The following is a 15,079-nucleotide window of genomic DNA, read 5'->3' as shown; positions in this document are numbered from 1 at the left end:
TGCTTTCCAGGTAGCTCCTGGAGGTCGGTCAACGCACTCTTGGGGACTTCGGCAAGATGAGCAGGTAGTTTTGAGTTAGTTGGTGCAAAGGGGAGGTAGCAGGCATGAACTTGCCACCAGAGGGCACCTGCACTTAAAAAAAATATTCAAAAGTGCCATTTCCAGTCACGTTGAAGATCCAGGGTTCAAATGACGCTTATCCTGTTAATACACGGGGAATTCAAAGTGTAGTCCCCATAAAGTCGCAGCAAACCAAGACAGTTCGGGAAGCAGTTTCTTTGCATTTCCACTTGGCTTCTCTGCACAAATTCCATCTCCAATTTGCTACATGACATTTCACAGAATCATAGAAAAGTTTGGGTTGGAAGGGACCTTAAAGATGGTCTAGTTCCAACCCCCTGCCATGGACAGGGACACCTCCGCTAGACCAGGTTGCTCAAAGCTTCGTCCAACCTGGGCTGGAACACCCCCAGGGATGGAGCATCCACACCTGTTCTGGGCAGATGTTCCAGTGCCTCACCATCCTCATGGGGAAGAAATCAAATGTAAATACGATATTATGAACACGCAGCGATCCAGGGCTCTGCAGGCCAGCTGAGGTCATTCTCAGATGTTTTCTGAATTGACTCCCATTTGACTTGGGCTCATTCCCTGGCGTCAGATTCTTTCCTTCCCCTGATGCTCATGGGTAAAAATAATACGAAGCCAAAAGGCACCTGAAAGGACACAGTGCTCTTTCAAGACACCACTCATAGATCAATGTGTCTTCAAGCCTTAGGAGAAAACCTTTGGCACAGCAATCCCAAGGATCGTCTCTTAACTTTGTCACCTCTCAAAGAATGAAAAAAAATGGAGCAGAGCTCTCAAAATAAAAACTGCATGGATAATACCCACATTTTTTTCATCTTCTCTCTCCTACATCAGGTTAAGTATTACCTGACACATTTATAGCTATAAACCAGGTTTCTCTGCTCTTGACTATGATTTATGAGGTTGCCTTTATTTTGCTAGAACAAAGATTTTTGAAGTCACAGTTCCAGCTGGCGTAAGATATTTCCAACAACTCTGCCATTAAAAATGTATTCTAAGCAAATTACTCTAAAGCCCTTAAGACAATGATGCAAAAAAGCAATGCATTCTTAAACAGAGTTCGCTAAGGGCTGATCTAGGCTTCAAAATTAATTTGAGAAGCGCTGATGGAGAAAAGCCAAACACAAAGAGCAGCGAAGGTCAGCAGAGCAAGGAAGATGAAGGGTCTTCCAGTAAAGCAACTGAGCACCTGATACAAGATGGCCAAAGGAACAAAGAGTGGGAGAAGAAACAGTAAGAATGGAAAGAAACCTGCAGAAGCAGCAGCCAGTGCTGAAACAGCTCAGCTTGCCAGTGAGGAATGTACCCTGCAAAAGGAGAGCTTGTAACAGAATGAGAATACACCGCCAGGGCTGGGAGATGGGCATCTCGAGCTTGATGGCTTCAACTTACGCACAGGATGCGGCAAGAACCAGAAGAGCGCAGACCAAGGCGGAGGAGATGCAGCAAAATAAGCCCGAGAACCACACTAGACGCAAACGCATCGGTAGCAAAGATCTCACTAACCGGCTTCCAGAGCAACACAGTTGTATTGCTCCCGTTCTTACTGCTAATATATTTGCAAAAGGATAAGAACTTAAGCATCTTTCTGTGCTCCCCAAAGGCACATTTGCTCCCTTATTTCCCTCAATATTAGGCTGAGCGAGAAGCTTCAGCACTGAAATGCCAATTTAAGTGCTTTCAGATGCCCACTGGCCACAGGCTTGGCCAGGAAAGTTTGTGGCACAACAAAGGTATTTGTGACCTTTTAATAACACACTAAATCAGTATGTGGAAGTACAAAGACAGAATGCAAGTTTTACTCAAGTAGCAGTAACACAATATTTCTTACAAACATTAAGCTTGCTGCAAACTGCGAGGTTCAGTACTTCTCATACATTAATGCCTCATTTAGATTAGCCAATGACTGCTCCAAGATTTATTTCAATTAATTAATTCAGTTCATTATATCAATGCCCAGATACTTAATTGCTTCTGTTGCCAGCTGGAAATCCTCAGAGTTTAAGTTATGGCTTAGCAAGGGTAAACTTCATTAGTCTTCTAAGCTCAGTTATTTGCATTGCTGAAGCATTCTTCAGCACAGCGGAACGGAGCAGTGTGAGCTATTCCTATTGTGCAATTATTTAGATGAGATATATTCCCCCAAAAGCAGGCAGCAGGACCTCCCAGAAGACAGTGAGGGCAACAAGACCAACACTCCCTGCAATGATGGCGGTGTAGGAGGCCACGCACAGATGTGGATCAAACATGAAGGTCCCATCACTCCACCTTAGAAGACACAAAATCAAGTCTTTCTTCTCACATCACACAACCACTGGGGTTTTTTATATAAATATTATCAATCCTTGACTTCTCCTCCACCTTTGTGTGGGCTTCCTTTATCCAGCACCGGCTCCTGATTCTGCTCAAAGCATAACCTACAGAATCCAGCTGAAATACATTGGTTTCAAGCTGCACATGAGATTCAGAAACCACCTGAGAAGTCCTGCCTTCATGCCAAGTGGTGGCAACGGTAAGCTCACATACAGGCATCCCCATATAAGTCCCTTTCAGCAAGGTTCATCACCATCAGAAGCACAAGAAGTGTGTTTTGAAACAGAGAGTTGAGGTTTTATTAAGTACTGATGAGAGATGCGGTGCTGCTCCCCACGTATCAGTAAAGAGATGGGGCACTTACAAAAGGCTCTATCCAGGTGACAAGAAGAATTTTCTTCTCCTTTAATTACTTCCCTTCCTCTAACACTGCCTCATCTAGTACTCACCTAGCCCAAGAAGCGCAAGACTTAAAATCACTTCTTGATTCAGCCTGTTACATCTTTAATGTCTTAACTGTAGAGAAAAGCAGCTCTAAGAAAACAAAGAGAGAGAGACATCCCTCACCTTCAAAGCCAACTTCACTGACAGCCTGCAGGAGAGCATGACTTTCTGCATTCCTTATTCAACGGCAGTGGAGGGTCTCAGCTTCGTTACTAGGCCATCCAAGGCAAGGCAGAATATTAGCAGGCACATATTCCTTGCTTGAGTCACCCGCCAAAGGGACAGAAATCCTTTGCAATACTAAGAGAGCCACACTTGGGACCTGTGGGACCCCTCAGAGACTGATTATCAAGCACAGGAGAGTCTCGTTATCACAACAAATCACAGTTACCTCATTAACCAAAGGAAAAAAAGCATCACGGGTCATCCCCACAACAGACCAGCTGCACCAATAGAACTGGTTACACCAAGAACCTCCCTAACCTGCTTCCCATTTAAATACTGCTGCAACATTTAATTAATCAAGATCACTTACTACTAAGTATATATACTCAGATGCACATGGACATTTCTCTCTGTAGTCTATAAATTACAGTTTCAGTGACACTTGGCTTATTCGATCCCTGTGCCCTGCCTATATACATATTACATATTTACCTTTTAGAACTAATTCCTTATACTTACTGTAATAAGCCAGGATATAAGTATTTCAATAACTCAGGATGCCACTACAAACATTTCTTTTTCATTCACCTACACTTCTAAACTTGACTAATCATGCAATTTATATATTGTGAAAGATAAAAGGAAATGCACAGTTTCTCAACCCTCATTTATTTAAACAGTGTCAACATGACTACAGTGCTCTCAGCTGAGCAAGGTCAAGCCCGGCCAACATGGCCAGGAGCCTCCAAGGAACAGGCAAGTACTCCAGGAGCCAAAAACCAGTCTCTGAAATCAGCTCTGCCCTAACACTCCACATAACCCAAGTGGCTCTTTGCTGCAGGCAGCACCTTCCTGCTGGTGAGACGCAAAGCAAACAACTGGCAGTTTGGCCACTGGTAAAAGCAAAAGAGGATCTGCTGCAGGAGGGAGATATTAACTCGGTGTTACGTAGGCCACAATGTCCTACCTACTTTACAGTCACACTGAGGATGTTTTAAGTGGAAAAAGCGCTGCTCAGTGCCCTGCCTGAACAGGAGTGTTCTCCTGGCCATCCTGTAGAGGCATTCAGGTCCTGTGGATACACAGGCACTACATAAATGCACATCATAAGCAAAACGCAGCATAAGACGACGCTGTGCTGGATCACTGTGTTCTTCCTCTGCCTGAGCATCTCCTTTGAGCAGACATGGAGGTTTGACAGCTCTAGGAACAGCCAGAACATTTTGCATCATCTTCCTCCTGTTCCACTAAAACAAGAGCCTTCTAGCCACAACACAGGTGAGCAGAGAGATGGCAATTAATCACCTAAATATTGGAAGGGAAATAAGACGGATTTTATTCTGAAACTCTAATTGCAGTCATGAGATTAAGTGACACTGCTGGTGCCACACAGCTTCCACGTTCCTAGGGAAGAGAAGGGAGTCCTTGATTTATTTCACAGACCCAAGGTTCAGTGAAGGTCACCTCAGACAAGCACAAATAACCACTTTTTCCTTGCAGTTACAAAAGCAATCTTTGAGCTTCTTTGCTCAGAGTAGGCGTGCTCAGGCTCTGGTGCTTAAAAACCTCCTGAGTCTTGCATGCAGCCACCTTAGTACTGAGAGATGGACCGTCCCCTTCTGCTCCTCCGCTCTGTTTTGTACATGAAGCAGTGAGCAGAACACAAAGAAAGCCAGAGCAGCAATCCAGGTTGGTAGAGCCAACAGATTTCTTTTTGCATGACACCACAGACCCTGTAGCATCACCATGAAGCTGGGCAGCAAATCCCACCAAGGGCAAACAGCCATGCTGAAGATGGCTACAGAGGAAAACTCTTCAGCCTTGCGCTTTTTCACAGCTCTCTGGCTACTCACAGCAGCAAAGAAGCTCCACAGGGAGTCGGCAACAACCATTCCTTCCACGCAGAAGGACAAGCGATAACGCTTTGCAGATTTTAAACCCATCCGCAGGTACTTACCACAGGACCAAAGCAGCATGAGGTCTCCAGCAAAATATTAGAGTTAAAAAAAATATATATATCGATATATACATTTAAATATTACCTCTGCCAAAGGAATCTGGCACTTGCTGTCGCTGCAGTCGTCCCTACGAAAGCCGCCACCACGAGCCTGTGTCGCGTCCTGGGGTGATGAGCCGTCCTGTGGTAACGCCGCGAAGCCGCAGCCAGCCCCACCGCCATGGGGAGAAATCGAAGGCGAAACATCCTGTCGAAAAGGAACAGTACGTTAACAGAGCAACAAACCGTCTCCATTTGGGGGTTCTCGTGCTGACCCTCAACCAGATGTTTGCTTGTGTTCTTTTTTCTAAAATAGGAAAAGTTAGAGAAAATAACTGTTTATTAGCAGATGTTTATTAGCTGTTCCGAAATAGGTGTGTAACCTAATAAACAGCAAATTACAAGTATTATGCATTGGCATACACTGGGCTGACACGCTTTGCTGTCACATCCCAACTACTTACTGAGCTTCCAAATTCCTCTGCAGCCTTTCCCCAGCATGGGGCATTAAGAGGGAATATTTGTACACTCGAGTGCCAAGGCACAGAACATGCAGGTAGATCTTACAAGCAACCACAGCAACTAAGAGCCTTTTGGCCAGAGGGAAAGACATACCTGGATTCTAAAAGGCAAATTAAACCAAATGGCAAGCAAAGTAACCAAACAAAAACCCTCAAACCCAACCAAGTCATTTTACATTTCCTTAAGAAAACCCTACTGCTCTTCCATCTCTTTTTAGCTAGCCTGGAGCAAAACATTTATATTCAACTTTAAGTATAAGGCAAGTTTCAAAGTGTCAAAACTCATAAAATGGAATCCATACCCTCCTACACACACAATGGTACAGAGACAAATGGGAAGCAAGAATTCTGAAGGCCAGCAAAAACATAGGAAATGGAGGGCAGGGGAGCAGTGGCCCAATTTTGTCCTTCTGTTCCCCATTCTTGCTGATCTGCTCAAACATTTCCAGCCAGCGAATAACCACAGATTACAAAACAACGGCACATCTTTTGGGTTCTATTTGCTTTTGCAAGACAAGGTGCCACCACGCCCTCCTGCTACACCATCAACTCCCAGCAACGAGGAGCTTGGGACAGCTCTGCGCAAACACTTCTTACTAGCAAAAGCTATGAAAAGTGAAATATTTACCGCACTTTTCCCCCAATTAAACCAACATGAACTGGTGACATGAATTTAGAGAGGGGAAGAAACACAAAATATTCAGCAGATGATTCTGAGTGCCAGAGCTCAATATCCTTTAAGGCAAGAGGTGGTGAAGTTAAGTCCGAAGACTTCACAGTACAATCAAGAACATGGCGAGGGGAAGAATTCTGCTGTTCCCAATTCCTGCATCTGAATAGCATTCATTTTAGATTCATCTGTGCAAATATTAAAAACCAACTTTGCAGTCAGTGTTACCATTTTATTGATTCCTTTAAAAATAAACAGGTTTAAAATTAAAGTTTTAATGGAACGCCGCCAGGCAACAGCGCCTATTCTCCAGTGTTCTTCAGCTCTGAATAACAGATTTTGTTATGAAAAACAGCTCTTATTTCAAATTTAAAACTATTTCCATCTTACACAAACCTGATGTACCCATTTTATCTCCAGGGATGAATTTCTGTTGCATATGCAAAGAAAAATCTGCATGTGTTATTTTCACCAGGAAGCTCAAGTTGCCCTCACTTGGGTTCCCCACCCTAATTACAGCTTTATATGCATAAGATACAACGGATAAGAGAAGTGTTGCCAGTACCATTTAACCAATCCAAATGAAAACCAAGCCCCACAGTGCCTACTTTTGAGCTTGGAGATATTTTTTATAACATTTCAGAATGCTGCCTTTAGTACTGCGTAAATGTTTTCTCTCTCTGAGCCCTAAAAAACGATAAATTACCCGCTTTCTCCAAGTAATCGGCATCCTTGACGGTGCCAGGATGCTCACCCAGACAGGGCTCACTCGGTAGCAACTCCCAAAAGAGCTGAAAACAGGCAGTTGCCATAATAACCCTAAAATAAGAGCATCCTTATCTCAGAACAAGAAAGGTACTTTGGAAGCTGAATTTTTCATGCTTTGCCTCTGCAGTTTTATGGTCTTCATGATTTTTTATTATTTTATTTTTAATCAGAAGCACCGCAATGTTTGGTGTTTTCTTTAGAGCTCCAGGCGTTTAAGTCAAGATCACTCGAGAAAGCTGGCGCTCACTTTTAAAAGACATTAAAAATAAGCATCCTGCCCTTGTGGCCAGGAAGGCCAGTGGTACCTGGGGTGGGTTAGAAGGGGGTGGTCAGTAGGTCAGAGAGGTTCTCCTGCCCCTCTGCTCTGCCCTGGGGAGACCACACCTGGAATATTGTGTCCAGTTGTGGCCCCTCAGTTCCAGAAGGACAGGGAACTGCTGGAGAGAGTCCAGCGCAGCCACCAAGATGCTGAAGGGAGTGGAGCATCTCCCGTGTGAGGAAAGGCTGAGGGAGCTGGGGCTCTGGAGCTTGGAGGACACTGAAGGGTGACCTCATTAATGTTTATACATATGTAAAGGGTGAGTGTCAGGAGGATGGAGCCAGGTTCTTCTCAGTGACAACCAGTGATAAGACAAGGGGTAATGGGTTCAAACTGGAGCACAGGAGGTTCCACTTAAATTTGAGAAGAAACTTCTTCATGGTGAGGGTGCCAGAGCCTGGCCCAGGGAGGTTGTGGAGTCTCCTTCTCTGCAGACATTCAAACCCGCCTGGACACCTTCCTGTGTAACCTCATCTGGGTGTTCCTGCTCCATGGGGGGATTGCACTGGATGAGCTTTCCAGGGCCCTTCCAACCCCTGACATTCTGGGATTCTGTGAACTGCAGTAACAAAAAGCTGAACACCGTGATCTGCAGCAGGATAAGGAATAAAACTGAGATAAAGTGTAAGACACCAAAGAACTGATGTGATTAAAGCTCACAATGAGCAACCTCAATTCTTGCACAATGTAATGCGACAAGTGATTTTTTTCTTTTAACAACATACAACAAAATCAGAGGAAAAAACACCAATGAAAATCACACTAAACCCCAAAGTACTAAAAATAAAGATCAAACATAAATGTTATCATGATGTTCTAGCAATACTGCTAAAAGGAACCCACAGGTCATGGTTTTGTTTCCAAGAGCTAAGCCAGTCTTATCTTAAGTTCTTGCTCAGAACAGATCTACAGCTACTTTCAGAGGTTGAATTAATATCCTTGGACAAAAGAAAGATGTAGCTTTTTCCTGAAAAGAATTACAAATCTGCTTTCGTTTGTGCCTCAAGACATGGGTATTGTTTTTTATAAGCAGAAGAGTCAAGGGCCTTGAAGATTATTAAACAAAGTTTTGCTGACTGTCTGCTCCACCACTAAACATAAGCTGCTCCAGCAAAACCCTCCTCCAAGCCCAGACATCTGGAAAAACCTAAAAAAAACAGCCAAAAATCCACCTCGCTCCAACCTCCTTGCCAAAAGGGACCCGACAGCCCATCTTGGCTTCCTCCATCCCCTTTGGCACCACCTTTTTGTGCCCCAGCTCTGTGGTTTAAGCCATTTTTGTGCCCCAGCTGCTGCAGCAGCTCTCACTGTCATACAGGTAACACGCTGCAAAGCGGAACAGCATTAAACCTCATTTATCTGTCATTTAAGGCCAAACGCGTTAGCATCTTCGACATCCAGGAAACCCACAGAGCCATTAGGAAAGCGCCGCTTCTGAGACACAACGGGCATCGCTCAAACCCCAGACACCCAGACCGCTTCAAAAGAAGAAATGCAGAATTATTTCATATATGTACTACTTGATGCGGGTATTTTATTTGACCAAACAACTGTCCAGTAGCCTCTTTTTTAAAGAAATTCAGGCAGGGTCTCTGCTTCTTCCCCCCCGCCACATCCAGAGTACCCAATCCAGCCCTGGATTTTTCAGTGCACATAAGAACTCTCTCTTTTTTTCATATTTGAAAAACGATGTAAAAGACTTGCTTCTGTTTTTCCAGTATCCCAATTAGCTGGTAGTTTGAACCCTGAAGGCTCCAAGCAGCCTCGCCCAGGGAAAAGGGATTTCTTTGCACTCGTGTACCCCCAGCACTGAAGTTTTTGTAGTCCTCTTTGGCAATCCAGGACAGCCCCTGTTTTTAAGACGAAACGCACTTCAAGCAGCTTTTTGATGTCCAAGCTGAGCTTGGTGGCACAAGCATCTGAGAGTGAGAACAGTAACTGAATAAGCCGACGTTTAATTTTTAATCAGAGAGGGGTTCACAGGCACTTTTTATTTAAACATTTTTACTAGGATGTGGTAAGCTTGCACAGTAGTGCAGAATATCAATCATAAATTTAAATGAAAATATTTTGATGTAGCAAGATCTTAAAAAAAGAATTTGCATTTGCAAGGCATTGCTTGGGCATAAAGACCTCTGCAGGGACTGGCAGAGAGCAAGTCACTAAGAACAGAAAGAGCTTTCTGGAGCCGTTTCTTTATTAAAAAGCAAAGTTTACCATTGCCACAGCACACAAGACCTCCTGATCCAGCAGCTGCTGTAGAAGATTCCTCACCTGTCTCCATCTCAGCCCCTGTCTGTCAGTCACACCTCACCCAGCCCTCCTGTCTCCATCTGTGCAAGAGGATGATTGGGAAGGGTGAAAGGAAAAATTGCAAGAGGGGGGAGAAATATATGACAAATAAAACCAGTGGGAAGGAAAAGTCAGGACACAAGGGAAAGGGCAATTGGGAGAGGGGTTTCACCATCAACACTAATATAGAGATACTTAAAGTAATGTAAAATAGATGAACCGGGGAAAAAAAACCTCCCAGCATCAAATTTGCCTCCTCTAAGATTAAATTACTAATTTTGACTTCTCTTCCCCCCAGTTCTCCATGCTTTCCATTTACAAACCAGTAAGAGAGATTTGTACAAGGGTAATTCGTAGAAAGGGTGGCAGGAGGCGAACTCCGGCTACCGAGGCACCTGGATCCACTCCATCCCCCAGAGAGACTGAACCACTCCTGCTCTTCTTCTTTAACTCCAAATTTTCACTCTACCCAGTGCAATTTTCAGATAAAGGATTACTCACATTACTGAAGTTATCAGCTTACCAGGACACATAAATCAGTTTCGAGAATGAAAACGAAATCTAGCAGCAAAAGTAATTTCTTCTCAGGTATGAGATAGGGCCAATATTTAATCACATTAATTTCACCAGAGAGGGGAACCACATTTGTTTTGGAGCACAATTCAAGTTGATTGAGAGTCTACGAAGTGTTAATCCATAACACGCTGCCAGGTCTTTAGCAGAACCTAAGCCATAGCTTGGCAATATCTTTCCAGCTGTCACTGCAGTAAGGGTTCACCTCTTCCTAAAATCCTCAGCCCTGAAAAATTCACATTCCTCAGCTGCGCAGCTACAGACCCAACCATCACCTGCCAGCCCCTGGGGACAATCAGTGCCGTCCCTCAAATAGCCAGGACTTGACATCCACCTGCACCCTGCTCCAAATGCAGCTGTTACTAAAGCCACGTTATTGCATTTCATACCATCTTTCAAAATCCCAGCTAATATCACGCTACCACCATGTTTTGGTATTCTGCAATCACCTTGCCATTAACACAGCTTATTTAGTGTAACAATTTACCGGGAGGATGTCCGTTTAGACTCCATTACTTATGCCATCCTCATCTCAGGAGTTGCTTTACTCTGTCAAATTGATCCATTTAGCTTCGTAACACACAAAGCGAACATAAAACAGCAAAATTGTAGCTAGTTGGAAGCCAGTTTGTTACACTACCACTTCTACACATAGGTGTTCTTCCCTTGAACTTATCCTTACCACTAGTTGTACTTAACTCAAGGGATATGTAGGTTTCTTAGTTACTATCAGCTGGTCTAATCCCTCCCCACCCCATTTTCAAGCTCCACATACCCACATTGTGCTGTAACTGCTTGAAAACTGTCTTTGCCCATGCACACTTGCAAACATTTAAAGTTAATTTAGGATAAAGACTTTGGTGTCAACTAAAAAGGCAGAAGCAGCATCACCTGGCGAGCTCAACAGCAACTGCCCATCTGACCTGTTCACCGAGTTGCTCGAGGACTCGCGAGCTGACGCAGACACCACAAACTGCAGCTTTTGAGAAACAAATGGAAAAATGAGCATACTCAAACAAAATGAAGCAGTTACATCTGCTGTAGCAGCATGGAATATAGCACCTTCGATGAGGATAAAATATTCACTTGCTACTTCAGTCAGCCTCCAGCAACGCACGGTAGGTTTTTCAAGGGGCAAATATAACCTCCCAAAGAAATAAGTGCTAAATGCTGCTTTTCCGTGTTAACGTTTTCCGTTCCCCTCTTCCTATTCCTTAGGCTTTTCTACCTAAAAAATATTACAGGAAACCCCAGCACTGACAAACTCCCTAGAAACACTCGCCTCCTAGAAGCCACTCAGTAACTAGTGGAGCGGCAAAAATGAGAACGGAACAAAACCCTTACCTCACCCCTTTCTAAGCATAACGACCCTGGTTCATGAGCTACTTCTATCTCACCAGTCCAACGGGAGATTTTCTTTTTGCAGTCACTATTCCCAAATAATCAGGCTGTCTTTGAAACGAGTCAGAGGAGCAGGCACACCAGAGCAGAGGCATTTTGGCTGGAGGAAAAAAAATGACACTGATTTTAGGTAAAAAAGGTTTGTCAGAGGGGTGAAAAACAAAACACTTGTGTCTTTTTTTCTGTAGAAAATTAAGACCAGCAAGAATACAGCTGCTCAGTGACCCAAGTGATTTAACTTGCCTTGCACAATCTGTGTTGATGGGACATGATTCTCCTGAGAATTTCTAAGCTTCACACCAAATGGAGAGACCCTCCTTGAAGCTCCTTCCCTTTGTCCAGGTGACAAACACAAGAACAAAGTAAAAATAAAAATCCCAGAGCAGTACAGCAGATTTAAGAGGTGTTTGTTCTTAATGAATAAACATGTGTTTCACAAGAAAATAATCCTGGAAGAGAAAAATATAAGTGACCTGAGGAGAAAGTAGAAGCCTCACTAGGCTGTGCAGGTGACAATTCAACGGGCTTGAGTTATCTGCAGATCCACGTCCAGCTCCAGACAGAGAAACACTTCTTCTGGGAGGCAGAAAAGCAGAGGATCATCCCAGAATTTGACATGGCGAAGCCTGTAACTCTTTTTCTCTCTGACAAGGAGGAAAAAGATTTGTGAACCCACTGAGAACGCGAGTTTCAATATCACTATATGGTAATTTCCCCTTTCCCCATTCTGTCTTTTAAAGATCATCTGCCCCAGTCATGGCCACTTGCTTCTTTGGAAAATGCCTTTTCTGCCCAAAGCACCACACTTTGCTGCCATACATCCTAAGAAATTTTAAATAAAAATCTTACTGAAACAAACAAAAAAGTCACAGCATCTGTGTTTCATGTACCAGATGGCAATTTCTTGGGAAGAGAAGAGCGCTGGTTCCCCCTAAAAAAGGAAAAGCAAGTCTGAACCGCTGTAGTTGCTTTTCCAGCAACACTTGATTAGTTTAGCTTGAACTTCAGAGAGAAAAAAAATATGGATAAGCCTGGCAAGTACTTTGTGGTTTCACAACACGACCCGAGGAGCTTGCTTTCAGCATAAACAAGCCAACAATACATCCTTGGCCCCATTCAAGGTGGTCGGGCAGCTCCCACCAAGCAGAGGACCAAATAAGTCATGGTGCTCAATCGCTACCACCCACCACCTCCCTCCCTGCAGTCATGAAACCAAAAAGCAAAACACTCACCAGCGGATGGAGTTGTTTTAGTTTTGCAGCCCACCAAAACTTCCACCAAGAGAAAAAAATTAATTATGTTAATGGCAACTGCAACCTTAAAAGCACACAATGAAAGACATAGCTAAAAGATTGTAAAAAGAGCTGTTAAAAAAAATATAGAATAAAAACCACCTCCTCACATCAGTGCTAGAGGGGGGCAAACTCCTGGGCAGCTCCTAGGGACAGCAAACCTGGTGCGCACACACAGAGCATCCAGTACAGTGACAATCCGCCTGCATTTTTGAGCACCGACTGGCATAAGGCACGCAGCGGTTCTTGCGGATCTTCCTCATGTTTGTACCATAGCTATGATTTTAGTGAAGAAAAAAAAAATACAACTACTCTCCTAGCTCTTGAAGCAAATATGCCAGAGACGGAAAGTTTACACTGAACTAATGAAAACACAGATGTTAAAGTGGTGGTACATAGCACAACCAGTCTATATAGATACCGATTCCCATGTTGTCGTAGAGCAGCTTTGTCTGCATCGCAGACTGACACGCTACAAATCATGAAGCTGCAGATTCACAGCTCTCACGTTTCAAGCGCAGGTCAGCAGCAGCGTTGGTCATCTCAAATCATGACCTTCTTTCTTGCTGTCTGCATGAGGATCTTGGGTTTCACTTCAAGGAGCTATGAACTCCAACACTAACAGGAAAACTCAAGAACTTGAGCTTGAGACAACCCAGAGAATTAAAAGTAAAAACCCCACCCTACAGAAGCCAACTGTTCTCTATTTAAAGTAATAATTTTCTGGTTGTTTATTTTAAGTCACTGATTTGTTTTGCAGCGGGTTGAGGAAGGGTGACAAGCTGTCCCAGGTTGCAGGGACAGAAGGGAAACCATGTAATGAATCAGAGGCTGTTGATGCAAAGCATTTAAGGTCACACATTCAGGGCTATTACAAGTCAGGACAAGTGGCTGGCCTGCTCTTGGCCGTGTATTCCCACACACGTGGCTACTTAAAATTCCCAGCTACAAGGCAAAGACAACCCAGAATTCACTAGCCAAGGACTTCTTGGATAACGCTACAGGAGCCGCAGCGAAACAACGCATGATCCGAACACTCAAGGTGTTTATTTTTTCTATTTTACAGTATTTTAAATATTTCACTAAGGGGCAAGCCTGCAAACACTTTCAGATGGTATGCGCTTAGGCACTCGGATTTTGCTGAGTCCTTGCATTTCTTAGTAAGAGTGTGAAACACACCTCCTCATTAAGAGATCGCCATACCACTCGCAACACATCTTTCTCAAAACTCTTCTGCTTTTAAACAAGTCAAAATACTCTTCTCAAAGGCATAGAACGCTGGCTACAAAACTCCACAACCCTGGGTAACTGTTTCCTACTGAATGATCTCAAACAGCATCACCAGATCGAAAGTCAGACTTACACCAAATTATTTTTTCACTAACACAATGTCCCAGCTAGAAGTAATTAACAATTATGCTTTTTTTATTGTTGTTCACAAGCATCCTCATTCCCACTGAACTGCACTGTGTTAAAATACTGTGTACCAGCAAGGCCCCTGGAAACTAGGGAAGAATAAAACAAGTATTTCTACGCCCCAGCTCAATCCATTTGAGAAAGTGTTACTGCAGCAAAAAGAACAGCACACGGCAACGCGTTTTTATAATAAACCAAACATGCTTGCTACAGAATTTCTTTTCCTCAAGAAATGCAAAAATGGTTGTTTCCACATTCTAGATCTAAAAACAGCTGATGGCTTCTTCAAATATCACCTGAAAAATGTAATGCTTACGGGAAACTGCTTCAAAGCCCTTCTGAGACTTCAAATGATTTGCAAGTCTTGCAGTTTGTCCTGTTAAACCACCCAAGGAAAACAGCACAATCTCTTTCTGAAAACGCTACCATGAGGTTACCCGGGAATTTCACTTCCCAGCCCAAGAGGCACAACATGAACACATAGACAGAGGCTACACAAGGGCTAAAAAGGCACAGAGAGGCCCCGAGAGCCCCCAGTAGGCAAACATTAATGATGTAAGCAGGGCACACCATTATTTTTCCTCCAGAACATGAAATTTCAAACTTCTTTAGTTTGGGAAGCATAATGTATACCACAAAAGCTTCTGCAGAAAACGGGTCACTTAGAGAACAGGCCATTTCAGTAAGTAAACAAAGAAAAGGGGTTACATGAGCTTAAGATATGCACATTATACTTTTTCTTATGTACTACTGAATACCAGAAACTTTAAGAGGATGGTTATAAGCCACAGGACCCTTCATTCCCTCTTCTGGCAGCAC

General features: G+C 43.6%; 1 protein-coding gene across 3 annotated transcripts in view; it reads right to left on the bottom strand.

Annotated features, from left to right (window-relative positions):
• The window catches only part of MICU1 (mitochondrial calcium uptake 1), a 97,085-nt gene that overhangs the window by 80,447 nt on the left and 1,559 nt on the right, over positions 1 to 15,079 (bottom strand). For 2 of the 3 annotated variants that reach the window (XM_065843264.2, XM_065843267.2), the window contains exon 3: positions 5,055 to 5,216. In XM_065843264.2, the coding sequence (XP_065699336.1) occupies positions 5,055 to 5,215 (161 nt within the window). In that variant the 5' untranslated portion in view covers position 5,216. Of the gene's footprint in view, positions 1 to 5,054; positions 5,217 to 12,025; positions 12,197 to 15,079 lie in introns of all 3 variants that reach the window. The other variant, XM_065843265.2, reaches the window with a different exon arrangement.

The sequence above is a fragment of the Patagioenas fasciata genome, chromosome 8, assembly GCF_037038585.1.
Source record: "Patagioenas fasciata isolate bPatFas1 chromosome 8, bPatFas1.hap1, whole genome shotgun sequence".
In the NCBI taxonomy this organism is placed as follows: domain Eukaryota; kingdom Metazoa; phylum Chordata; class Aves; order Columbiformes; family Columbidae; genus Patagioenas; species Patagioenas fasciata.
This window is presented reverse-complemented; position numbering and strand designations above follow the sequence as displayed.